Here is a 27,630-nt window from a genome sequence, read left to right on the forward strand (position 1 = left end):
GTCACGTGTGTTGTGCAAACGCTTTACACATTGCTTCTGGGATAAGCCTGACTGCTCGTGCCAAGCTACCAAGGGGGTGAGCAGGGGTTATCTTGGACATGTAACTCTCTAGCCCTGACTAGAGTGGGTAGGTTCTGCCTGGCTGAGGTGCATACCATAGCCAACCAGAAACCCCATTTCTAACAGTTAGCACAAAAGATTAATGCGCTGGAGGCAGTATTTTCATACGGGACCTCAGGATAAACATAGAATACTAACGATTTGCTTGCCTTTTGGGATGGTCCCTACAGTGGATAACTGTAATACTTGGGGCATGGTATTTGCCGCGCTCTACTGTATACAACTGGGCATGGTACACCGACACTTGCCAATTTACCGGAGGTGTTGAAATAAATTTAAGATGAGTATGGGGCTGCCCCAGCCCTAGATTTGGGGATGCAATTGATGGGCAATTTTGTCACAGTTTTCTCAATCATTTTAAGTAACCTTAAAGGGGAAGCAGTCGCACTTACAGTGCGCATGCGGCTCCGTGACGTTCCGCAACAGGATCAGGAACACGAGCTGTCTAAAATAATCGCAGAGACTTATTCTAGCATAGGTCGAGACAGTTTAGGGGCCAGACCATCTAAACCACAATTTCAGGGCAAATCAACTAAAGATTTTCCCAAGCAGGCTCCCGAGGGTAATAAGAAACGCAGGGATAAAAAACAACAAACTCCTAAAAAAGAGATGGGAGAATCTCCGCGTATGGAGACCCCACAGAACAGATACAATCTCAGAAATAGAGATAATATAAAAACGCCTGACAGATATCAATATACTGATACACGCCAATCTCGTTCCTTTCAGGACGCATCGGAAAAACGAAATGAGAGAGGTGGGCGATCAGAACGAAGGACAGAGTACGTGAAACCGAGACATGAATCACAACGCTCTTCGGAGGTGTCTATTAAAAAGGAAGAGAAACCCGCCCAACAAAAACCACAATTCAAAAAGAAAAAAGTGGCAGCAGCCACAGTTGACATGCCACTCAGGAAGAGGGTCTGCTTGAAGAACAAGAAATGAGCTCTAGCACTGCTAGACAGCGCGGCAGAGGTCACAATAGTTCGCCAGAATCTTCTAGAGCATCTGGAGGTGAAAGCAAATGACAACTTTATTCAAGTAGAAACTGTGGACATGCGTGTCTCCATGCCTGATAGGGTGTATAAAGTAACGCTACAGTTGAAGGAGACATTGAGTGCACAATAGACGCAATCTTTTGGGATCGCGTTGTAAACATATACGATGTTTTGTTGGCCGAACAAGATTGGCCACCTGATTTTGTCTGTATCTACCCATATGGGGAAGATGTGATTAAGCCTTCCTTCTCGTCCCTTGTTCCAGAGGAACTCGCTGAATCCTATGCCATTGAATGGGCTTTGGCACAGGCTCCTGCATTATACAGAAATTACGTAGGATAGGATAGAGAATCCCCCCACCATGTAATTCCAATCAAAAATGAACCTCAACCCCAACCGCAGTATCCAATAAAACATGAAGCAAAAGCACCTGTGAGAGAAATACTCACACAATTAGAGTACCAGGGTGTAATTGAACCCTGTGTCTCCCCAATGAATAATCTATTATTCCCAGTAGCCAAACCGGACCATTCATACAGAATAGTCTTAGGCTACAGACACTTAAACAGTCATACACGCACTTATGCTATACAGAACTCACATAGCACCGCACTAATGAACAATATAGTGCGTAAAAAATACAAAACAACACTGGACATTTCCAATGTTTTTTTCTGCCAGAATAGAGCGCCTGAGAGTAGAGACTTAACAAGTTTCAGCGCACTAGACTCCCTGAAAAAATTCTGTTGTTTACCTCAAGGTTATAAGAACAGTCCAGGACTGTTCGCAGCTCGTGTGACTGCTATTTTGCATGAGATTGACCCTGAAGCATTGTCCTATGTAGATGATATCTATCTTACGGATGATGAACTGCTACAACATCTAAAACGGGTAGCCCGGATTGTTGTAGGATTTGCTGAATTTGGCTACAAGTTCAATTTCAAAAAAACTAAAATTGCCTTCCTTAGCTTCCTGTTTTTGGGATATGAGCTATCAAGTGAAGGAAAGAGCCTAGCGCCACAATTCTTAGAAAAATGCGCACAGCTACAACCACCGAACACGATTAAAAGACTCAAATCTCTATTGGGTTTCCTAAATTTTGGCAGAGCTTACATTCCAGATTATGCTACACGCATAAAACCTCTATATGATCTGATACGTCCTGATTTTTCAAGTAAATTCTGGACAAATGAACACACACAAATTCTTCGAGATTTGCGAACAGACATGCTTGCAGCACAATAATTACATACGAGGGACAACAAAACACATTTGGTCATCAGAATAATAGCTGGTGCCATCGGTTTCACCTATGTGACATTTAATGAAGGTGAGACACTCCCGATTGCATACAAATCACACTTATATTCAGCGGCAGAACAACGCTTTGCTCCCACTGAGAAAATTCTCACTGCTGTACAATGGCGGTCATTAAAGAAAGACCTCTTGCCTAAGGGAAATGCATTATTGTTGTCTCTCCGATCCCAGCCCTAGAGGCTGTGACAAAAGCCAGCGTTCCGAACGCAAAAGCATTACATCCACGTTGGATACAATGGGCTATGTCTTTGACAGCCACTGATGTAGAGTACATTTTCGACCCAAAATTACAAACTCAAGAATTTTTACAGTATGAAATAGAGTACCCAGTTCCAGCAAATACATTGCCTATCGAACAATATCATAGAGTCATGTACACAGATGGCTCCGCACAACCTGCAATATGCACAAAACACCAATATTCTGCTGCTTGTGCAGTTGTAAGTGGCTATGTGGAGGGAGATACATTTTTTCCCCTACATACCTTAACGCAAACCCTAGGAGATTGCACAGCACAGTTGGCAGAACTTAAAGGCTCTGCTGATGGCACTAGAATACAGGGGTCCTGCACAGCCCACGCTGATTGTGATTCATATTATTGTGTCCAGTCCTTTAATGAATACCTGCATTATTGGCGCCAGAATGGGTTCAGAGATTCCAAAGGCAACACCATCAAACACAGACTTCTGTGGGGGAAAGTAACAGATCTGAAGGAGATGCTACCAAATGTCCATGTTGTACATACACTTGGACACCAGCACGTTGGGATACACAATGCTGGAAATACATTGGCTGATGAAGCAGCAAAGTAAGCTGTGGCTGCTGTAGCTGCAGTGACTCGCTTGAGTTCAAAACCGGACGCAGACATATGGGCTGCCATGACAGCTACAGCTGATGGTACGCCCTATCCTAAAGGATTTCCTAACAAGTATCACTACCAAATGGGATGTATGCTGAATGCTGAGGTTAAGATACCAGGCGTAGGGGTACGAGACATTCCCAATAGAAATATAAGACCACAATTGATTAAATCAGCCCATGAGGGGGTGGCTTCTGCCCATGCTGGAGTGGCGGCTACAATTTCTGCTTTTCAGGCCCGTTATTGGTGGCCAGGTCTCTATAAAGAGACCAAACAGTATGTCCTTTGTTGTGACATCTGTCAACAAATTAAAGTTTCCACTGCAAAACGCCTGCCACAGACACCCCTCTTGATTTCAAACAAACCGTTACAATGTGCATACTTGGACCACTGTGGTCCGCTAACACCGGACAGTGCATGCAAGTATATTTTAGTCGCTGTTTATTCATGCTCCAGATTTTTATGGGTGTGGCCACAACGCTTGGCTAATGTTCAGACTGTTATTAAAGATTTGCGAGTCTGTATCAGTACATATGCGGTTGCAGCTTTCCCCTTCGGACCAGGGCCCTGCTCTCGCCTCAAGGGCATTCAGGGACGCCATGGCTTAGTTGGGGGTCCAACTCCAGGACACGTCTCCATTTCATCCCTAGGGAAATAGTGTTGTGGAGTGATTAAACCATGATTTAAAGCAATCCTTAACAGCCAGAGTCTTAGGCACGGGTCTTAGTTAGCTTAAGCACCTATATGGAGTCCAGAGAGCACTTAATAATCTGCCTAGAAGGTCCCTGGGGGGTCATACTTCATATGAGTGCCTGTTCAGAACTCGAATGCATGTTCCGGATCTTGATGGTCCTGGCATGGAGGTAGCAGAAACACCATTTGACATAAATGAATGTGTCACTGTCTTACAGGAATTGCAACAGTTCAGTGATGATAATTCTTCCATCAGTGCTGCCTCCACACGAATCAAGGATGTGCCAGTAACATCTACCAGCTGGATTCCCAAAGTTGGGGATCTTGTACGTGAAAAAGTCACTGTAAAAAGGAATTTGGCCCTTCATATCGCGCACCAGTCCCAGTACTAGGGATACACGGTACCAGAACAGCTATTCTATCACCGTTGGCAGGTGCCAAAGATTTTTTTTTGTCTCCATCCACAATGTCAAATTACACCATGTGGCCGATCCTGCACAGCAGACCAAGAGGAACATCCAGTAGCTCCAGAATCCCTCTCACTACTGGCGAAGAAGTTCCTCTACAAGTCTTTTATACCAACACCAACACATCTCCGAGCTTGGGGAGGGCAGAAGATGATCTAGCATTGGTTCCACTAACATCAAACAATTTAGAAACATTTGACCGAGTTGACTCAACTCCAACACAGCCGGATGGTGCAATTTACAGTGTGCCACCAAGGGAAACACCAACTTCACCACTGACCAAAGCCCCACCATTTGCACGAACTGCTTCTGGATATTTTGCCAACTTCAATGACGACTTCTCAGACTCATTCGCCTCTTCAGCACCTGACTTGTCAAGAGCACGTAAGCTAAAAAACTGGCTTAAAGAAACATATTTTGTTTTTCCATGGAACTATCTATGGCTCTCCTTGACTGTCCTAACTTTCTTACTACGGATTGGTTTTGTCAGTACCTTTTTCTTATTAATACATGGTCATTTTTTACCTGAAAAATCAAGAGTTGAATTGGTGGAAGAGGTCTTAAAACCACATTTTTCATCACATAAGGTCCGAAGAGACTTATCATTTGTGAAAATTTTTGCAGTACCCATTCCTGATGGGATTGTTTGGGGCAAAGTAATATTTGATATATATGGTCCCACGGAAGTAATTCAAATACCATATTGGAAACGAAGATGTTTCTTAGTCTAAAGAGAATTATGGTGATATGTTTTGCTATAATTAATATGGGCACCACTTCATACATAGAGCGAGCAGCCCCAAAACTGTTTCTCATTATACACAATGGGAACATTGTCCGACTCCACCACAGGGGAGTTCTAAAACATATTCTGAAAAGCTTACATATTTTTCTGGGAACAATGTAAAAAATGCTGAGTCATATTATTTTAAGGTACCACCCACTAAGGATATACATATATTAATGACGCATACGAAATGTATATATTCAGAATCCTTTGTTTCCTGATTGTCTATAGAAGGCTATGAATATTGGCTGAAGTCGATCGATTTGAAAAGTGTGTGGGGAACTAAAAATTGGCAAATTAGAGGAAGGGAAGCTTTGTTCAGAGCATGCCTTCTTCCTGTACACATGATCTTATTAAATGAAACAGTACAACAAACCAGTTGTTTAGGCTTAGCTAAAATTAAGGAATTAAACACGCCCAGAATACCTGCCCCTGCAAAATTGTATAAATGGCAAAAATATACAAATGCAACTGAAGATTAGCTCGACGAATGGGTCCTGAATGGCACAGTTAATGTTTCACTGACACGTCCTGGCGGGTGGTTATTGTGGCCAGTAGATACCAATGGGTGTCACCAGCATTTTATCAACTCCTCGGGGGGTTTTAGAACTAGTAGGCGGACCCTCACTATATATCATCCGAACATGCAGGTATAGTCACGACATATCGGCCCAGCGGTGATCTCGGTCGCAACACAGGAGCCGGCTCCAAATAGAGCCGGCGGTGTTGCGGCTGTGCGATGGGTGCAGTTGCACCTGTCGCGCTTTTCACTGTCTGCACAGCAGACAGTGAAAAGCTGCACGGGACCGTGGCAGGGGGCCGCTGCACTGCCCATGCCAGTGGCATAGGCAGTGCAGGGTCCCCCAGGGGCCCCGCGACTCCCCTTTCCGCCAGCCTTTTCATGGCGGTTCTTACCGCCATAAAAAGGCTGGTGGGAGGGGGACTCGTAATCCCCTGGAGGATTACTCCCGCCGGGACAAAAGTGGTGAGAAACCGCCGGTCCCGGCGGTGCGACCAAGGTGCTTCTGCCGCAGTCGTAATCCCCCCTGGAAGCACCGCCAGCCTGTTGGTGGTGCTTCCTCCAAAACAGCCCTGGCGGTCAAAGATCGCCAGGGTTGTAATGACCTCCATAGTGTGGGAAAACTATGTCAGCAATGGCTAAGAACTTCCTCACTAGATGCGGTTAGAGAACACCTCAGACTCCTGTCCAATAACAGTGACTTGCAGGACTTCCTGTTAGGCCCCAAAAAACACAGTAGGAAGCGTTTCTTATATGAAGTATATAATGAAACTTGAAAGCTTTCCCATCAAGAAGAAGCTGCTCGGTTAAGGCAAATAGACCAGGAAAATTTAAAAAAGGCATTAGCTGTTGTGGATAATGGGATTAATACCTTGTCCGACTGGATATATATTTTAAATAATATCGTCTCTTCTGCTATAGACATTATACAAACAGATATGTCTTCTTTACACCATGGACAGAGTCAGCTAAGGTACATTATGCAGTTGGGTTGGACACTTCAAACATTGAAGGCGGGTCACATTCCCTGGCAGCATGTCAGTGCGAGGGAGATATTTTCTTCCTTTAATTTGACGCAACAACAACTGATGGCTTAAAAGGAAGCGACTTATGTCATGCTTAACATCAAGAAATTAGAAAAGCTGCCTTTTACTGTGGCTGAAATATCATCTGCTTAGTGGCTAATACACGGGGTCATTAGTCTACCTATTTCTACACTACAATTCAACTCCTGTTTAAAACAAATTCTGGTAGGCAGATATGAAAGGCTGGGAGATAGTTACATTCATGAGGTGTGGGAGCTTCCCTTCTCATACAAATGTTTCAGTGGCATGAAAGAAGTCTTTATTAGTGGTAGTGAATGCGAGACTTAAGTCAGCCATTCGATGGTTTGTAAACAGCTGTCCTTGCATGGGGCGTGTAACGCCTCTGCTGTGAACTTGGTTTGAACGCATGATGCAGTATTTTGGAGCAACACTCCTGGAGCAATTGGAGTGTGGCTGGTCTTTATCATTCAGGCCGGTCTTGCATTGTGTGCAGCCCATGTTTCGGTGCCTCTGGTGCTGAAACACGGGCTGGTGCACTGGAAGTTTGTCTTTCGACGCAGCGCTTGCCTACATTGGACGCTGATCTGTTGCTGTTCTCGCGGAGGGTTCATTACCGGACATGCGCATTGAGGTTGCATTTGCTACAAGAAGCTACTTATGAGTTACCCTTCTTGGAGAATGTAGCTCACAATTCATCACTGGGCACACCACGGAATGCCGCCTTGGCTGAGGCTGAGGCTATGGAACACATCTGCTCCTTGACCCTTCTTGGCGATGACCTTGCAACCTTAACATCGGCTGAAGTGGAAGACCTCCTAGTTTCCATGACTCAGGAATCAATTGGAACTTTTCAAAATTGACTTGCCCTTTTTAATTAGGTCTTATGCCACATGCTCAAGTTTTAAATTGTCACGTTGGCTGCTCATGTGTCCCTTCAACTTGTCCTCATTGACATTGCTTGAGAGCCTACGCGACACCGTCAACAAGAGGATCATCTTCAAACTCCTGATCCACGCTCACAAGGCTCTCCACAACTCAGGACCTGCCTACCTCAACGAGTGTCTCAGCTTCCACGTCCTCACCCGCCAGCTCTGCTCTGCCAACCTCGCCCTCGCCCACGGCATCCACCGTACCACAACCGCCGGAAGATCCTTCTCCCACCTCGCTGCCAAAACCTGGAACTCTCTCCCTGTCAACCTACATCTGACCCAGGACCTCCTGACCTTCAGGAAACGTCTCAAGACCTGGCTATTCGAGCAGCAGCACCCCCCCCCAAGCACCTTGAGACCCTATTGGGTGAGTAGCATGCTTAAGAAATGATTGATTGGTTGAGTGATTGGTAATCAGCATATTACTACAGTGCTCTAACAAGCAACTAGAGTGCTAACATTCTGAATTTATGCCAAAAGTGTGACACCTCTTACCTCCATCTTGATGGAATTGAAGAGGAAACTACGGAGGATACTGCAGTAAATGAGATTAGGGGGCTTCATAACAGATACGTTTCACAAGAATGCCACCAGGTTTCATGATGCTTTACAAAAGCATCAATTACATTACACAAGGACACATTCCTTTTGGGCTTTAGGCATGGGGAGATCAAGTGATTTGCCCAAAATCACAGCATGTCGAGCTGACGTTGAAACTCAAATCTGTTTTCCCAATTGCAAAGTCTGCAGCTCTGGCGTTAATGCCACATTCTCTTCCGTAAGTCAAACATATAATCAAGGGATCAGCTGGATATAAAAAACATCAAGATAGCAAATAATTTAAAAGTGTTTTGTCGCTATTTGAGAACTCAGAGAATATGTCCTCATTTTAGTTTATTAGAGCATTAATCATAATTTCTATGGGAATAAGATCCTCTCATTTTTATAATTTCTAAAGGAAATGGTTTAGAAATTAGTTTGGATTTCATCAAGATGATGTCAGACGTGCCACACTTTTGTAATAAACATAGAATGTTAGCACTCTAGTTGTTTATTAGAATACTGTAGGGAGGCAGACATTAGGGTCAAAGACTCTGGAAATTAAGGGCAGGGAGGGGGTGCAGAGGAAGCAGGCTGACCACGCTGGGCAGGTGGTAGATGCAGTAGTAGCACAATGGACCATGGAGAGCAAAGGGTTGGGGTGGGCAGGGGCACCAACTAAACATGCAGGACAGGCAAGCGAGGATGTGGCAACATAACCACTGAGAGCAGAAGGAGCAGGCAGTGGCAGTACAACCACACACGCCAACAGACTCGATTCTGGCAAAAGACTCCTGTTGTTTTTAAGCCCGGAAGGGCAGTCTCTTGCCTAAAATCTCCTCTTTTTCAATGTAAGTCAATGGGGAAAATCGATTTTTTTCAAAATCTCCCTACTACCAAGTTCAAAATGTTGGAAAGTATGGTACATGAGATCACTGAGAGCAGGAGAAATGGGGTAGGAATATGGACTTGGATTACAGAGGACAGGAGAGAGCTGGGCAGGGGCACTAAGCTGACCCTAAATGGTAGGCGTAAGGATTTGCAGCAGCATAATACACCACACAGGGCAAGCGGGATGGCCGTGCAGCTCAGCGGACCATGGAAAGTAATAGGGAGGGGACTGGGCCATGCACATGGACAACTGGGTGCAAAGGGGAAAAAGGCAAAGGCATCAAGCTGACCTTACTGAACAGATAGGAGGGGCAGTTACAGCATAAAAGACCATGAAGGGCAGGAGGGAGGAGGCAGGGGCACAAAAAATGGACCAGACACGGCAGAGAGAGGAGAGAGGGGCATGCACATGAAAAACAGAGTGCAGCGGGCAAGGGAGCAGGGCTGGAGCAGCAAGCTGACCGTGAAAGGAAGGCAGGTTGGGCACTGGAAGCACAACACACTATGGAAGGCAACAGTGAGACTATAATGAAATACACACAGACAAAGGAAGGAGGGTGAGAAGGGGTCAGTGGCAACAAGCTGACAACACAGTGCAGGTGGAAGGGGCTGTGGCAGCACAGAAGGCCATGCATGGCAAGCAGGAGGGTTAGTGGCAGCACAACAGCCATGGGGGGCAAGAGGGAGGAGGCAGAGGCCTGCACAAGGACAGAAGGGATCGGTAGGGGCTGGGCACATACAAGAGAGGGCAGGGGAAGGGCTTTACAACAATCCATGCAGGGTAGGCAGGAGGAGTAGTTGCAGCATAACAGAGCATGGATGGCAGAAGAAAGTGAGAGCAAAATGGACTATGGAGGACAGGAGGGAGGAGCTAGGGGTATGGAACTCGGACAGGCAGGATGGAGGTGGTAGGGACAGGCCGCAATCATCTTACCATGCTAGGCAGGTGGAAGGGGCAGTGGCAGCTCAACAGAACACTCAAAGTAGATAGGAGGGGCAGTGGCAGGTCCAAGGAACATGGTGGCAAAAAGGAGGGAGCAGGGGCAAGCAGACAGACATTGGAGGGCTAGGGGAAGGAGGGTAGGCACAGCAAACTAGGCACAGAGCTTAAACAGGAGGGCAATGATGGGGCATAGAATTGGGCAAGGGAGGGCAGGAGTTGGCAGGTTCATCAAGCTAAATGGTGGGCAGTGGCACTACATCGGCCCATGCAGGGCAGGAGGGAGGGGACTGGTGCATGGACTCGGACATCAGAGGGTAGGGACGAAGTGGATAGGACTGCAAGCTGACTGTTCAGGGCAGGCGGGAAGGGCAGTGGCAAAATAACGGTCACACAGGGCTGAAATTAGGGAGCAGAGGCATGGACCTGGACAATGGATAACAAAGAGGTGGAGGGGCAGGAGCAGCAACTTGGGTGGGGGCAGCACAATGCCAGGCCAGACCCTGCATCCAACTGCATCCCCCACACCGTGCATTGAAATGGGCATTTTACTTAATGTTAAAAAAAACTAGAAATTCACTGGAAAAAAAGGGTTGCAAGGATGTTATAGTTAGGAAATAGAATTAACAGAAACCTTAGCAATTGATTAAATAAAACAAAGGTTACAGGCACGTTATAATTAGGTTCAGATTTTACACACATAAAACCACAGAAATTATAGTTAGAGCTATTTCAAGCAAATATCACTCATGACATCTTCCATTACATCATTGATAATCACTGTTTAAACATTTGCAGTAAAATTATTGATAAGAAATCTGTGCATGGCAAGGGAGTGAGTTAGAGTTATCCTAGGGCATGGGATATAGCTACTTGAAATAACTCTACCAGCTGAATTTCTATGGTTTTGTGAATGTAAAATCTGAACCTAACTATAATGTCCCTGTAATGTTTGTTTACTTAATGAAATGTATATACATTTATATGTATACACACACACACACACACACACACACACACACACCACATAACCTCAGCAGTAATAATAAAGGTAGACCAATAAGATATGCTAATTAGAACAACTTAAATATTTGATCAGTTACCATCCAATTAAAAACGTAAAATAGTAAAATGGCCTACAAAGACTATATAACAAACCGTTGTACGGTGCCTTCATGTACTAATGGGCGGAATCCCTCTTTAGAGAAAAACCTAATAAATGATTAAATAACAGCTTTCCTGGCTCCCATTATCTTAATCATCCTTCCTCAAAGAAGCAATGTTTCTCCTTTTCTGCTTTCCAGTTAAAAAAAAAGTTTAATCAGTCAAATAAGATGTTGTTGTTAAAGACAAAAGGTAAAATATATTTAACACATTAAAGCCTTGCCTTTTTTCCATGAGGAGTCCAATAGACGTCAATGTGAGGAGTATGTAGCACATCCTTAGAAGAATAGCTGTATTTGATAATGCCTGCGAAGTAAACAAACAAAAACATTTCTAAAATTCGAAAAGTACAAGTCAGGCAATTGCAGTGTCACACAGAAGCATGCTGAACTGTCTTTAAGAGAATACGTTTGGTTGAAATAGGGGTCAATTTATGCATTGGTTAGCCAATAACAGTACATGTTTTCTTTCTTAAGGATATAGGCACTTATTTATAAAATTGAAAATGCACAGTAGGTATTTAGAAATCAGAATACAAAGGATACATGCCTCAGATACATTCCAGACATATTTCATGAAACACATTTGATTGTATGAATATTCAATTATTTCAAGCAGTTGTGGAGGAAAACGTTGCTGCTTCGTTAAAAAAAACACCCGGTTGGGCAAATTTATTGAATATGACACTTACGACATCTTTACAGGCTACAAAGTAACTACGATATGAGCAAAACATTTTTTCACTTGCTCTAAATTAAACGTTCTGCATTTAAATGTACTGCCATTTTTTGCTCAAGCACAATTCAGCAACTTAAACCTAAATAAGGACCAAAGAGGGCTGAGTGGAATCCCAGTTTCTGGAGGTAATTTCTCATTAATTTAAAAACGTGGCTTGGTTTAGATGGTGTTTCTACACAGGGCACAGTGAACTGCCATTCAGTCTCACAGAGTATGAGCTTTGACCTCCTAAATATGGCATATAATTGAAGGAATCCAAATGGCTTGTTTAACCTTCAAGTAAGGTCATAGTACCTTTTTGCAAGAAAGGCACCAGTGGAATAAAAGTAAACAGTCACAAATGGGCTGCAGTGTACATTTGCACTATCGTGAAAAACAAAGGCTTCAGGTCTATGATTGAAAAGCATCACACAGTCTGATACATAGAAAAACCGTTTAAATATTACCTACAACAACCCACATTGTGCATAGTAACCCTGACTTCTAGGTGCTCAGAATATAAAAGTGGGCCATTGTGTGCATTAAGGATACAGTTCTCTGTAAGGGCTAGCTACTATTTTCACTATATGTGCTTCTGTGGCGTTTTCTTTAGAGGGACCTAATTGTAAAGGAAAGGCACTTTCTCACACATAAGGTTAGAAAATACTACAAAGTAAATTAAATGTTTATTTTGAATATTTTTCAGAATTCTCGTTTAAGGTAAAGGGGGACTTTTACTAAATATGGAGTACAGATGAGTTCAAAAACACATATTTTGTGCTGACTGCAGGCTTTAGCAGTAGTTAATTCAGTGCTACTGGGCTTCCTTCCTGGCAGTGGTTCTCCTTTAGATAAGGTGAGGAGTCCTGGAGACAATATAGCTGCCCCCGAGAGCAAGATGACTGGGGGGAGTGATCACTGGTCATTTATCCTGGAATGTAAGAGGTGGGTATTGATAGGCACATTGATGGCATCTTAACGGACTGAACCATTTTCACAAACTTGCATTAAAGAGGGATGGTCCAAAGTGAGGAAGGCTTTTAAACTGGGATCCATCCCAGCCATCCTACCTCTGCTTTCTGTGCGAGAAACCTGTTTTAAAACCAAAACCATTCACTGAAGAATTAGCAAGGGCAGATCCTCATTTTATTAGGGAAGGTCCTGGGTGAAGGATATGACTCTGAATAATGGAAATAGGGGTCTGCGTCTTTGGAATACACAACATCAGGGCAATCCGGGAAATCTTGCCGGAAAGCAAACAGAAACTGCTAAATAGTTAGAGATGCCGAGCAGAGCGAATTATTTTTGACTTGGGTTACTGTAAGGCACTGACTACTAGAAAATGTGCATTATGAAACTGGCTTGACACCACCAACCCCTCAGAACACAACTAGACCTAGTGAAGAAATACAAAGAGGAAGTTCAGTCTAGATCTACCTCAAAGGAGGATGAACAGTTGACCTACTCTCTACTTGCCTCCAGAGACTTGAAGTTCTGTCCAAGGGTCAGCTAGCTATAATCTGAGGGATATAAAATGTTGAAGAAGGGCTTTAATGTGTGTTGAAGATCATACTGATCAGTTGGAATCTGACAACAAATGGTGAATCTGCTGCCTTTGCTGGGGTGAGACCTAGCCCTTGGGAGTTCGGTTTAAGTTTGGGAGTTGTAGACAAAAAGAAGATGCTTAGATGAGGGAATGTCTCACATTTGGACCTCCGGAAAGCAGGCACAAGGTGCTGAGGACTCCCAGGAAGGTTGCAATCTTGGCAGGCTAACTTTCCATGTTTCAGGTGCACAAAGCTGTGAAGAAAAAGGCTTCAGCAAGACGACATGGTGAAGGTATCCAACCCTACAAAACCTTTCAAAGCTACAGAGTTCAACCTTCTCAAACTGGACGTTTTTGTGTCTAAAAAATAACTAAGTCAAAGGTAAACTTTGGGATAAGGAAAAGGCAGAAGCATGGCCTCAGTGACAAAGACACATGGACAGCTACAGAATACAGCTTTCTCCTGCTCTGCATATTTTGGTGGAGAAATGAAGTCTTTAGTAGGATACCTGACTCAATATATCTGACTTCACTGGACCCTCACCAACTACAGCACGGTGCCTTACCCCTGGGGAAGAGTGTGATTCTAGAAAAAATAAGTTGTTCCAGGTTAAATAGTTTGACCAGTGCGGCCCGCTAGTCTTACCAGACACCACTCCATTGTGGATAGTCTGAAATCATGCCTGGGTCCCCTTCAAACCACAACAAGTGACTTGTACTAGTGCTTTGCATTTTATTTTAAATAACGCTTTGAATTAGAACTCTAAAAATTCATATCTTGGCTTCCACTGAACTGATTTTTATCATGTTTTTGTCGTTTCATTTCTTATATAATCACATTTTTAGTAAATTGGATTAGTTATAATGTTGTTTGGTTTGCTGAATTAATTTATGTTTTGGTCCTGCTTTAATACTTAACACCCATTTCTTTGGATTAAATCCTTCTGCTGTAGGCTACAGTTACCACTGAGGTTTTCTCATTAGATCTGCTGTGGCTTCACGAACTGTTGTGTTATTATGTTAGTGGGGCTCGACCTCCAAAATTATTAATCTAAAAGCTGTAATCGCACACCTCACAAATACAGATCCATGTGGTATTGGGACTTCCTTGTGCAGAAATATCAATAGAGGTTTTACTCATCTCTTATAATAATAATGAGGAGCGTAGGGTACTTATACGCACTGCCTTGATTGAAGTGTAATATTATGTCATGTTCAACTTTTACTACACACTAGTATTTATTCATAACATTGATGTAGCGAGACCATTGCGCTATATTAGTGGCTAGTAGGGGATTATGGGATCAAATGTTTTGACTGTCTGAACAGAGTAAATATAATTATGACCATATCTACTGGATATTCCCTAAAGTTAGAACCTACATTTCTCTGCAGAAAACAAGAACACTGTTCGGAGCTGGTAAAGCCTCGGTTATCAGGGAGAGGACTATTATTTGCACTCGTGGGATAGTGACACATTTAATTATAACCCCAAACTGTGAATTTATTGGGACTCCAATTAGATATGTTTTGTGTGATTTTGCCTAAATATTCACCCCTGGCAAACATGGGAGTGTGGGTAAAGGTTCATTTTTAAAGGTCCATTTGTTGTAATTTTCGTTCCTAAACTCTTCTTATTTAACCTCAGAAGTATGATGCCGGAGGGAAATGTTCACTCGCATGTCAATATATAACTTGCATATTCTAATCAAGCATAGAATTTATTAATATCTCTTTGCCTCTGTTCCTGTGTCCATAATTCAGCACATGTGCAGGAGTAAAGTGTTTCCCTCATTTCCATGCGGCCATGTCCCTTTGCAAATGTAGGAATGACCTCTTAAAACAGCTGTGAGGCTATGTATTTGCTGGTGCTATCAGTATTACATAATGGGCTGCACAAGCATCTGCAGCCCCTTCTGCAATACAACAGTGCCTCAGGATGCATAAAACATGAGCACCTCTCTATTGTATCCTCAGGAAGGTAACAGGAGAAAACGTAGTATTATTGAGTAATCCTCCATTCAATGTACAGAACAAGGACTGGGGAGGTAAAAAGTATGTACTATTTAACTCACCAAAAGTGGTATTTACTGGGTGCAGTATTAAATCCCAAAATAAAAAACCCCTCACAGTGAAGACCAAAGCCTAACAAGCAACTACACGTTACAAATAAAACTGGCTAAAGCAATAACATGCATGTGAACCTTGTCAGGTATGCAAATATCGTTGACATGAAATTTTAAAGCTTTTAAAGACAAAAAGTAACATCGAATTGTTCATCATGACAAATTGAGCATTACAAATGCACTAACAAGTAAAGTGTCATTTAAATGTCATTTTAGAACCACAGTGAAAAGGTTTCGGCTTCAGTGATATGTGAAAAGTACTTACTATTTTAGCAGAAAACAAATGCTCGTATAAGCCCAACATTAGAATAAAGTGAACAACTGCATAGACCTGAAGAAGCACAGTAAGTTTGGTGTTGTAAGGAACCTCTTCTCCAGTCACCTGAAAGAGAGAAATACACTCCATGAGTGTCATACTGCCGTCTCATATAGATATCTTTCCATGCATGTGTGATGCTTTTAAAAACCAATGGACGAATGATCTACAACAGTAGGTCCCAACCTTTTGACTTCTGTGGACAGCCACTTTATAAATATTGGAACCTGGGGACGCCCACTGAATGAATATTGAAATCCGGGGACACTCCCCCCCCACTGAGTCATTACTGAAACCTAGGGACCTAGGGCCGCATGTACGTACATTTTGCGACTAGCAAATCAGTCGCAGTGCTATTTACGACCGTGTAAAACACAAAATGGTATGTACAAATGCCATTTCAGAGTCCCAAATAGCGATGCGACCAATTACCGAATCGCAAACATTTGCGACTCGAGTTTGCGACTAGCAATTATGAAATCGCAAATTGCAACTCGCAAACCAAATGTACAGGGCAGTCACAAATTGGCAATTGTCGCAAATAGGCCATTTTGCACACCCAGATTATCACTGATTCCAAACAGGTGGTAACCAGAACCAAAGTATAAAAGCAGACTCAGAAGGCATCTGGGTTTTTCAAAATGGTTGCACTCTACGTGTCTGCATGGAGGAGGCGAGTCCAGGCTGCCCAGCAGAGGAGGAGGAGATGGAGAAAGGAGAGGGTATATGTAGGAAGTTGGCTCTGTATGTGCTATTTCAAAGTAAGGAATAGCATGCACAGAGTCCAAGGGTTCCCCTTAGAGGTAAGATAGAGGCAAAAAGAGATAATACCAATGCTCTATTTTGTGGTAGTGTGGTCGAGCAGTAGGCTTATCCAAGGAGTAGTGTTAAGCATTTGTTGTACATACACACAGGCAATAAATGAGGAACACACACTCAGAGACAAATCCAGCCAATAGGTTTTGTTACAGAAAAATATATTTTCTTAGTTTATTTTAAGAACCACAGGTTCAAATTCTACATGTAATATCTCATTTGAAAGGTATCGCAGGTAAGTACTTTAGGAACTTTGAATCATTACATTAGCATGTATACTTTTTACATAAAACACAATAAGCTGTTTTAAAAGTGGACACAGTGCAATTTTCACAGTTCCTGGGGGAGGTAAAGTATTGTTAGGTTTCACAGGTAAGTAAGTCACTTACAGGTTTCAGTTCTTGGTCCAAGGTAGTCCACCGTTGGGGGTTCAGAGCAACCCCAAAGTCACCACACCAGCAGTTCAGGGCCGGTCAGGTGCAGAGGTCAAAGAGGGGCCCAAAACACATAGGCTATAATGGAGAGAAGGGGGTGCCCCGGTTCCAGTCTGCCAGCAGGTAAGTACCCACGTCTTCGGAGGGCAGACCAGGGGGGTTTTGTAGGGCACCGTGGGGGACACAAGTCCACACAAAAAGTACACCCTCAGCAGCGCGGGGGCGGCCGGGTGCAGTGTGGGAACACGCGTCGGGTTTCCAATAGTTTCCTATGGGAGATCAAGGGATCTCTTCAGCGTTGCAGGCAGGCAAGGGGGGGCTCCTCGGGGTAGCCACTACCTGGGCAAGGGAGAGGGCCTCCTGGGGGTCACTCCTGCACAGGAGTTCCGTTCCCTCAGGTGCTGGGGGCTGCGGGTGCAGGGTCTTTTCCAGCCGTCGGGAAATGGAGTTCAGGCAGTTGCGGTCAGGGGGAGCCTCGGGATTCCCTCTGCAGGCGTCGCTGTGGTGGGCTCAAGGGGGACAACTCTGGTTACTCACGGTCTTGGAGTCGCCGGAGGGTCCTCCCTGAGGTGTTGGTTCTCCACCAGTCGAGTCGGGGTCGCCGGGTGCAGTGTTGCAAGTCTCACGCTTCTTGCGGGGAGTTGCAGGGGTCTTTAAATCTGCTCCTTGAAACAAAGTTGCAGTTCTTTTGGAGCAGTGCCGCTGTCCTCGGGAGTTTCTTGTCTTTCTTGAAGCAGGGCAGTCCTCAGAGGATTCAGAGGTCGCTGGTCCCTTGGAAAGCGTCGCTGGAGCAGGTTTCCTTGGAAGGCAGGAGACAGGCCGGTAAGTCTGGGGCCAAAGCAGTTAGTGTCTTCTGTTCTTCCTCTGCAGGGGTTTTTCAGCTCAGCAGTCTTCTTCTTCTTGTAGTTTCAGGAATCTAAATTCTTAGGTTCAGGGGAGCCCTTAAATACTAAATTTAAGGGCGTGTTTAGGTCTGGGGGGTTAGTAGCCAATGGCTACTAGCCCTGAGGGTGGGTACACCCTCTTTGTGCCTCCTCCCAAGGGGAGGGGGTCACTTCCCTAATCCTATTGGGGAATCCTCCATCTGCAAGATGGAGGATTTCTAAAAGTTAGAGCCACTTCAGCTCAGGACACCTTAGGGGCTGTCCTGACTGGTCAGTGACTCCTCCTTGTTTTCTCATTATTTTCTCCGGCCTTGCCGCCAAAAGTGGGGGCTGTGGCCGGAGGGGGCGGGCAACTCCACTAGCTGGAGTGTCCTGCTGTGCTGGCACTAAGGGGTGAGCCTTTGAGGCTCACCGCCAGGTGTGACAGCTCCTGCCTGGGGGAGGTGTTAGCATCTCCACCCAGTGCAGGCTTTGTTACTGGCCTCAGAGTGACAAAGGTACTCTCCCCATGGGGCCAGCAACATGTCTCGGTTGTGGCAGGCTGCTGGAACCAGTCAGCCTACACAGATAGTCGGTTAAGGTTTCAGGGGGCACCTCTAAGGTGCCCTCTGGGGTGTATTTTACAATAAAATGTACACTGGCATCAGTGTGCATTTATTGTGCTGAGAAGTTTGATACCAAACTTCCCAGTTTTCAGTGTAGCCTTTATGGTGCTGTGGAGTTCGTGTAAAACAGACTCCCAGACCATATACTCTTATGGCTACCCTGCACTTACAATGTCTAAGGTATTGCTTAGACACTGTAGGGGCCCAGTGCACATGCACTGGTGCCCTCACCTATGGTATAGTGCACCCTGCCTTAGGGCTGTAAGGCCTCCTAGAGGGGTGACTTATCTATACCTGCATAGGCAGTGAGAGGCTGGCATGGCACCCTGAGGGGAGTGCCATGTCGACTTACTCGTTTTGTTCTCACCAACACACACAAGCTGGCAAGCAGTGTGTCTGTGCTGAGTGAGGGGTCTCCAGGGTGGCATAAGACATGCTGCAGCCCTTAGAGACCTTCCTTGGCATCAGGGCCCTTGGTACCAGGGGTACCACTTACAAGGGACTTATCTGGATGCCAGGGTGTGCCAATTGTGGAATCAAAAGTACAGGTTAGGGAAAGAACACTGGTGCTGGGGCCTGGTTAGCAGGCCTCAGCACACTTTCAATTCAAAACATAGCATCAGCAAAGGCAAAAAGTCAGGGGGTAACCATGCCAAGGAGGCATTTCCTTACACAACCCCCCCCCCAAACGAAAGAGGATGAGACTAACCTTTCCCAAGAGAGTCTTCATTTTCTAAGTGGAAGAACCTGGGAAGGCCATCTGCATTGGCATGGGCAGTCCCAGGTCTGTGTTCCACTATAAAGTCCATTCCCTGTAGGGAGATGGACCACCTCAACAGTTTTGGATTTTCACCTTTCATTTGCATCAGCCATCTGAGAGGTCTGTGGTCAGTCTGAACTAGGAAGTGAGTACCAAAGAGGTATGGTCTCAGCTTCTTCAGGGACCAAACCACAGCAAAGGCCTCCCTCTCAATGGCACTCCAACGCTGCTCCCTGGGGAGTAACCTCCTGCTAATGAAAGCAACAGGCTGGTCAAGGCCATCATCATTTGTTTGGGACAAAACTGCCCCTATCCCATGTTCAGAGGCATCTGTTTGCACAATGAACTGCTTGGAGTAATCTGGAGCTTTTAGAACTGGTGCTGTGCACATAGCTTCTTTCAGGGTGTCAAAGGCCTGTTGGCATTCTACAGTCCAGTTTACTTTCTTGGGCATTTTCTTGGAGGTGAGTTCTGTGAGGGCTGTCACTATGGATCCATATCCCTTCACAAACCTCCTATAGTACCCAGTCAAGCCAAGGAATGCCCTGACTTGAGTCTGGGTTTATGGAGCTGCCCAGTCCAGAATAGTCTGGATCTTAGGCTGGAGCCGCTGAACTTGGCCTCCACCTACAAGGTGTCCCAAGTAAACCACAGTTCCCTGCCCTACCTGGCATTTGGATGCCTTGATAGAGAGGCCTGCAGATTGCAGAGCCTTCAAAACCTTCTTCAGGTGGACCAGGTGATCCTGCCAGGTGGAGCTGAAGACAGCAATATCATCAAGATAAGCTGCACTAAAGGATTCCAACCCAGCAAGGACTTGATTCACCAACCTTTGGAAGGTGGCAGGGGCATTCTTTAAACCAAAGGGCATAACAGTGAACTGATAATGCCCATCAGGTGTGGAGAATGCTTTCTTTTCTTTTGCTCCAGGGGCCATTTTGATTTGCCAGTACCCTGCTGTTAAGTCAAAGGTACTTAAGAATTTGGCAGCCCCTAATTTGTCTATCAGCTCATCAGCTCTAGGAATGGGATGGGCATCTGTCTTGGTGACAGAATTAAGACCTCTGTAGTCCACACAAAACCTCATTTCTCTCTTTCCTTCTTTGGTGTGAGGTTTGGGGACTAAGACCACTGGGCTAGCCCAGGGGCTGTCAGAGTACTCAATTACTCCCAATTCCAGCATCTTGTGGACTTCCACCATGATGCTTTCCTTAACTTGGTCAGACTGTCTGAATATTTTGTTTTTGACAGGCATGCTGTCCCCTGTGTCCACATCATGGGTACACAGGTGTGTCTGACCAGGGGTCAGGGAAAAGAGTTCAGCAAACTGCTGCAGGACCTTCCTACAGTCAGACTGCTGTTGGCTAGAGAGGGTGTCTGAGTAGATCACTCCATCCACTGAGCCATCTTTAGGGTCTGATGAGAGGAGATCAGGGAGAGGTTCACTCTCAGCTTCCTGGTCCTCATCTGTTACCATCAACAGATTTACATCAGCCCTGTCATGGTAGAGCTTAAGGCGGTTCACATGGATCACCCTCTTGGGGCTCCTGCTTGTGCCCAGGTCCACCAGGTAGGTGACCTGACTCTTCCTCTCCAGTACTGGGTAAGGGCCACTCCATTTGTCCTGAAGTGCCCTGGGAGCCACAGGCTCCAGAACCCAGACTTTCTGCCCTGGTTGAAATTCAACCAGTGCAGCCTTTTGGTCATACCACAACTTCTGGAGTTGTTGGCTGGCCTCAAGGTTTTTACTTGCCTTTTCCATGTACTCTGCCATCCTTGAGCGAAGGCCAAGTACATAGTCCACTATGTCTTGTTTAGGCTCACGAAGAGGTCTCTCCCAGCCTTCTTTAACAAGAGCAAGTGGTCCCCTTACAGGGTGACCAAACAGAAGTTCAAAGGGTGAGAACCCTACTCCCTTCTGAGGCACCTCTCTGTAAGCGAAAAGCAGACATGGCAGGAGGACATCCCATCTCCTTTTGAGTTTTTCTGGGAGCCCCATGATCATGCCCTTTAATGTCTTGTTGAATCTCTCAACAAGGCCATTAGTTTGTGGATGATATGGTGTAGTGAACTTATAAGTCACTCCACACTCATTCCACATGTGTTTTAGGTATGCTGACATGAAGTTGGTACCTCTGTCAGACACCACCTCCTTAGGGAAACCCACTCTGGTAAAGATACCAATGAGGGCCTTGGCTACTGCAGGGGCAGTAGTCGACCTAAGGGGAATAGCTTCAGGATACCTAGTAGCATGATCCACTACTACTAGGATGTACATATTTCCTGAGGCTGTGGGAGGTTCCAGTGGACCAACTATGTCCACACCCACTCTTTCAAAGGGGACCCCCACCACTGGAAGTGGAATGAGGGGGGCCTTTGGATGTCCACCTGTCTTACCACTGGCTTGACAGGTGGGACAGGAGAGGCAAAACTCCTTAACCTTCTGGGACATATTGGGCCAGTAGAAGTGGTTGACTAACCTCTCCCACGTCTTGGTTTGTCCCAAATGCCCAGCAAGGGGAATATCATGGGCTAAGGTCAGAATAAACTCTCTGAAACCCTGAGGCACTACCACTCTCCTAGTGGCACCAGGTTTGGGATCTCTTGCCTCAGTGTACAGGAGTCCCTCTTCCCAATAGACCCTATGTGTTCCATTTTTCTTGCCTTTGGACTCTTCAGCAGCTTGCTGCCTAAGGCCTTCAAGAGAGGGACAGGTTTCTTGTCCCTTACACAACTCTTCCCTTGAGGGTCCCCCTGGGCCTAAGAGCTCAACCTGATAAGGTTCTAGCTCCATAGGCTCAGTTCCCTCAGAGGGCAGAACTTCTTCCTGAGAAGAGAGGTTCTCTTTTTCTTGTTGTGTTGCAGCTGGTTTCCCAGCTGACTTTCCTTTTCTCTTGGTAGGCTGGGCCTTTTTTCCAGACTCCAGCTCTACTTTTTCACCCTGTGCCTTGCACTGTGCCCTTGTCTTGACACACACCAGTTCAGGGATACCCAGCATGGCTGCATGGGTTTTTAGTTCTACCTCAGCCCATGCTGAGGACTCCAGGTCATTTCCAAGCAAACAGTCTACTGGGATATATGAGGAGACCACCACCTGTTTCAGGCCATTGACCCCTCCCCACTCTAAAGTTACCATAGCCATGGGATGTACTTTAGTCTGATTGTCAGCGTTGGTGACTGGATAAGTTTGTCCAGCCAGGTATTGGCCAGGGGAAACCAGTTTCTCTGTCACCATAGTGACACTGGCACCTGTATCCCTCAGGTCCTCTACACTTGTCCCATTGATTAAGAGCTGCTGCCTGTATTTTTGCATGTTAGGGGGCCAGGCAGCCAGTGTGGCTAAATCCACCCCACCCTCAGAGACTAAGGTAGCTTCAGTGTGACACCTGATTTGCTCTGGGCACACTGTTGATCCCACTTGGAGACTAGCCATTCCAGTGTTAGCTGGAGTGGAGTTTGAAGTGGTATTTTTCTTGGGACAGGCCTTGTCTCCAGTTTGGTGTCCAGACTGACTACAGCTACGACACCAGGCCTTTTTGGGATCAACGTTTTTACCCTTGTACCCAGAATTGTTTTGTGAAGAGGCTCTGGGCCCACCCTCCTGTGCAGGTTTTTGGGGGCCTGTAGAAGACTCTTTACTATTTTTGTTTTTGGCTGTCTCACCACCCTTCCCCTGGGGAGGTTTTGTGACCTCTTTCTTTTGGTCACCCCCTGTGGAAGTTTTGGACACCCTAGTCTTGACCCAATGGTCTGCCTTCTTTCCCAATTCTTGGGGAGAAATTGGTCCTAGGTCTACCAGATGCTGATGCAGTTTATCATTGAAACAATTACTTAACAGGTGTTCTTTCACAAATAAATTGTACAGCCCATCATAATTACTTACACCACTGCCTTGAATCCAACCATCTAGTGTTTTTACTGAGTAGTCTACAAAGTCAACCCAGGTCTGGCTCGAGGATTTTTGAGCCCCCCTGAATCTAATCCTATACTCCTCAGTGGAGAATCCAAAGCCCTCAATCAGGGTACCCTTCATGAGGTCATAAGATTCTGCATCTTTTCCAGAGAGTGTGAGGAGTCTATCCCTACACTTTCCTGTAAACATTTCCCAAAGGAGAGCACCCCAGTGAGATTTGTTCACTTTTCTGGTTACACAAGCCCTCTCAAAAGCTGTGAACCATTTGGTGATGTCATCACCATCTTCATATTTAGTTACAATCCCTTTAGGGATTTTCAACATCTCAGGAGAATCTCTGACCCTATTTATGTTGCTGCCACCATTGATGGGTCCTAGGCCCATCTCTTGTCTTTCCCTTTCTATGGCTAGGATCTGTCTTTCCAAAGCCAATCTTTTGGCCATCCTGGCTAACTGGATGTCCTCTTCACTGGAGTTATCCTCAGTGATTTCAGAGAGGTTGGTCCCTCCTGTGAGGGAACCAGCATCTCTGACTATTGTTTGTGGAGTCAGGGCTTGAGAGGCCCTGTCCTCCCTAGATAGGACTGGTAGGGGGGAATCTTCCTCCAAGTCACTATCCTCATCCTCTGTGTTGCCATCCACAGAGGGGTTGGCTCTTTCAAACTCTGCCAACAGCTCCTGGAGCTGTAGTTTGGAAGGTCTGGAGCCCATTGTTATTTTCTTTAGCTTACAGAGTGACCTTAGCTCTCTCATCTGTAGATGGAGGTAAGGTGTGGTGTTGAGTTCCACCACATTCATATCTGTGCTAGACATTATGCTTCTAAAAGTTGGAATACTTTTTAAGAAACTAAAACTGGTTCTAGAATCTAATTCAAACTTTTCACAAACTTTTAAACTCTAAAAGAAATGCTAACAGGGACTAACACAAGGCCCTAGCAGGACTTTAAAGAATTTAGAAAAATTTCAAATTGCAAAAATCAATTTCTAATGACACTTTTTGGAATTTGTCGTGTGATCAGGTATTGGCTGAGTAGTCCAGCAAATGCAAAGTCTTGTACCCCACCGCTGATCCACCAATGTAGGAAGTTGGCTCTGTATGTGCTATTTCAAAGTAAGGAATAGCATGCACAGAGTCCAAGGGTTCCCCTTAGAGGTAAGATAGTGGCAAAAAGAGATAATACCAATGCTCTATTTTGTGGTAGTGTGGTCGAGCAGTAGGCTTATCCAAGGAGTAGTGTTAAGCATTTGTTGTACATACACACAGGCAATAAATGAGGAACACACACTCAGAGACAAATCCAGCCAATAGGTTTTGTTATAGAAAAATATATTTTCTTAGTTTATTTTAAGAACCACAGGTTCAAATTCTACATGTAATATCTCATTTGAAAGGTATTGCAGGTAAGTACTTTAGGAACTTTGAATCATTACAGTAGCATGTATACTTTTTACATAAAACACAATAAGCTGTTTTAAAAGTGGACACAGTGCAATTTTCACAGTTCCTGGGGGTGGTAAAGTATTGTTAGGTTTCACAGGTAAGTAAGTCACTTACAGGTTTCAGTTCTTGGTCCAAGGTAGCCCACCGTTGGGGGTTCAGAGCAACCCCAAAGTCACCACACCAGCAGTTCAGGGCCGGTCAGGTGCAGAGGTCAAAGAGGGGCCCAAAACACATAGGCTATAATGGAGAGAAGGGGGTGCCCCGTTTCCAGTCTGCCAGCAGGTAAGTACCCGCGTTTTCGGAGGGCAGACCAGGGGGGTTTTGTAGGGCACCGTGGGGGACACAAGTCCACACAAAAAGTACACCCTCAGCAGCGCGGGGGCGGCCGGGTGCAGTGTGGGAACACGCGTCGGGTTTCCAATAGTTTCTTATGGGAGATCAAGGGATCTCTTCAGCGTTGCAGGCAGGCAAGGGGGGGGCTCCTCGGGGTAACCACCACCTGGGCAAGGGAGAGGGCCTCCTGGGGGTCACTCCTGCACAGGAGTTCCGTTCCCTCAGGTGCTGGGGGCTGCGGGTGCAGGGTCTTTTCCAGCCGTCGGGAAATGGAGTTCAGGCAGTTGCGGTCAGGGGGAGCCTCGGGATTCCCTCTGCAGGCGTCGCTGTGGGGGGCTCAGGGGGGACAACTCTGGTTATTCACGGTCTTGGAGTCGCCGGAGGGTCCTCCCTGAGGTGTTGGTTCTCCACCAGTCGAGTCGGGGTCGCCGGGTGCAGTGTTGCAAGTCTCACGCTTCTTGCGGGGAGTTGCAGGGGTCTTTAAATCTGCTCCTTGAAACAAAGTTGCAGTTCTTTTGGAGCAGTGCCGCTGTCCTCTGGAGTTTCTTGTCTTTCTTGAAGCAGGGCAGTCCTCAGAGGATTCAGAGGTCGCTGGTCCCTTGGAAAGCGTCGCTGGAGCAGGTTTCCTTGGAAGGCAGGAGACAGGCCGGTAAGTCTGGGGCCAAAGCAGTTAGTGTCTTCTGTTCTTCCTCTGCAGGGGTTTTTCAGCTCAGCAGTCTTCTTCTTCTTGTAGTTTCAGGAATCTAAATTCTTAGGTTCAGGGGAGCCCTTAAATACTAAATTTAAGGGCGTGTTTAGGTCTGGGGGGTTAGTAGCCAATGGCTACTAGCCCTGAGGGTGGGTACACCCTCTTTGTGCCTCCTCCCAAGGGGAGGGGGTCACATCCCTAATCCTATTGGGGAATCCTCCATCTGCAAGATGGAGGATTTCTAAAAGTTAGAGTCACTTCAGCTCAGGACACCTTAGGGGCTGTCCTGACTGGTCAGTGACTCCTCCTTGTTTTTCTCATTATTTTCTCCGGCCTTGCCGCCAAAAGTGGGGGCCGTGGCCGGAGGGGGCGGGCAACTCCACTAGCTGGAGTGTCCTGCTGTGCTGGACCAAAGGGGTGAGCCTTTGAGGCTCACCGCCAGGTGTGACAGCTCCTGCCTGGGGGAGGTGTTAGCATCTCCACCCAGTGCAGGCTTTGTTACTGGCCTCAGAGTGACAAAGGCACTCTCCCCATGGGGCCAGCAACATGTCTCTGTTGTGGCAGGCTGCTGAAACCAGTCAGCCTACACAGATAGTCGGTTAAGGTTTCAGGGGGCACCTCTAAGGTGCCCTCTGGGGTGTATTTTACAATAAAATGTACACTGGCATCAGTGTGCATTTATTGTGCTGAGAAGTTTGATACCAAACTTCCCAGTTTTCAGTGTAGCCATTATGGTGCTGTGGAGTTCGTGTAAAACAGACTCCCAGACCATATACTCTTATGGCTACCCTGCACTTACAATGTCTAAGGTATTGCTTAGACACTGTAGGGGCCCAGTGCTCATGCACTGGTGCCCTCACCTATGGTATAGTGCACCCTGCCTTAGGGCTGTAAGGCCTACTAGAGGGGTGACTTATCTATACCTGCATAGGCAGTGAGAGGCTGGCATGGCACCCTGAGGGGAGTGCCATGTCGACTTACTACTTTTGTTCTCACCAGCACACACAAGCTGGCAAGCAGTGTGTCTGTGCTGAGTGAGGGTTCTCCAGGGTGGCATAAGACATGCTGCAGCCCTTAGAGACCTTCCTTGGCATCAGGGCCCTTGGTACCAGGGGTACCACTTACAAGGGACTTATCTGGATGCCAGGGTGTGCCAATTGTAGAATCAAAAGTACAGGTTAGGGAAGAACACTGGTGCTGGGGCCTGGTTAGCAGGCCTCAGCACACTTTCAATTCAAAACATAGCATCAGCAAAGGCAAAAAGTCAGGGGGTAACCATGCCAAGGAGGCATTTCCTTACAGTATACAGAACCAGGCAGACCATATTCCAACAGACTGACAATGAAATATATGAGAAATATAGATTGAGCAGCACAGTCATCTTAGAGATTACTGAACTGCTGAAACCTCAGCTAGAAAGCCAAACCCTGTGCAGCTGCTCTATCCCCAAACAAGTGCAACTGCTCTGCTCACTGCACCTCTTGGCCTTGGGTTGCTATCAGCGGGTGATTGCTGTTGCTGGTGGGGCGTCCCAAAGTGCCCTGTCACGATTCTGTAAACGGTTCTTAGATGCCATACTCACACATGTGCAGATACATTTACCTTCCCAGGAATGCAGAAGCAATACACAACACCAAATTGGACTTCTACAGAATTGCAAACTTTCCCCATGTAATAGGGTGTGTGGAAGGGACACATATACCCATATGTCCCCTGCAAATCTGGAATATGTGTTCTGCATTAGGAAATGTACTCACTCACTCAACATCCATGTGGTATG

The 27,630-nt window shown here is 45.8% G+C and overlaps 1 protein-coding gene across 1 annotated transcript in view; it reads right to left on the reverse strand.

Annotated features, from left to right (window-relative positions):
* AGMO (alkylglycerol monooxygenase) overlaps positions 1 to 27,630 on the reverse strand; it is a 679,770-nt gene that overhangs the window by 217,732 nt on the left and 434,408 nt on the right. Inside the window, exons 11-12 of the mRNA XM_069211800.1 lie at positions 15,926 to 16,042; positions 11,495 to 11,577 (exon numbers count right to left, since the gene is read on the reverse strand). Coding sequence (XP_069067901.1) covers positions 11,495 to 11,577; positions 15,926 to 16,042 — 200 coding nt within the window. The remainder of the gene's footprint in view (positions 1 to 11,494; positions 11,578 to 15,925; positions 16,043 to 27,630) is intronic.

This window comes from Pleurodeles waltl, chromosome 10 (genome assembly GCF_031143425.1).
Source record: "Pleurodeles waltl isolate 20211129_DDA chromosome 10, aPleWal1.hap1.20221129, whole genome shotgun sequence".
NCBI classification, from domain to species: domain Eukaryota; kingdom Metazoa; phylum Chordata; class Amphibia; order Caudata; family Salamandridae; genus Pleurodeles; species Pleurodeles waltl.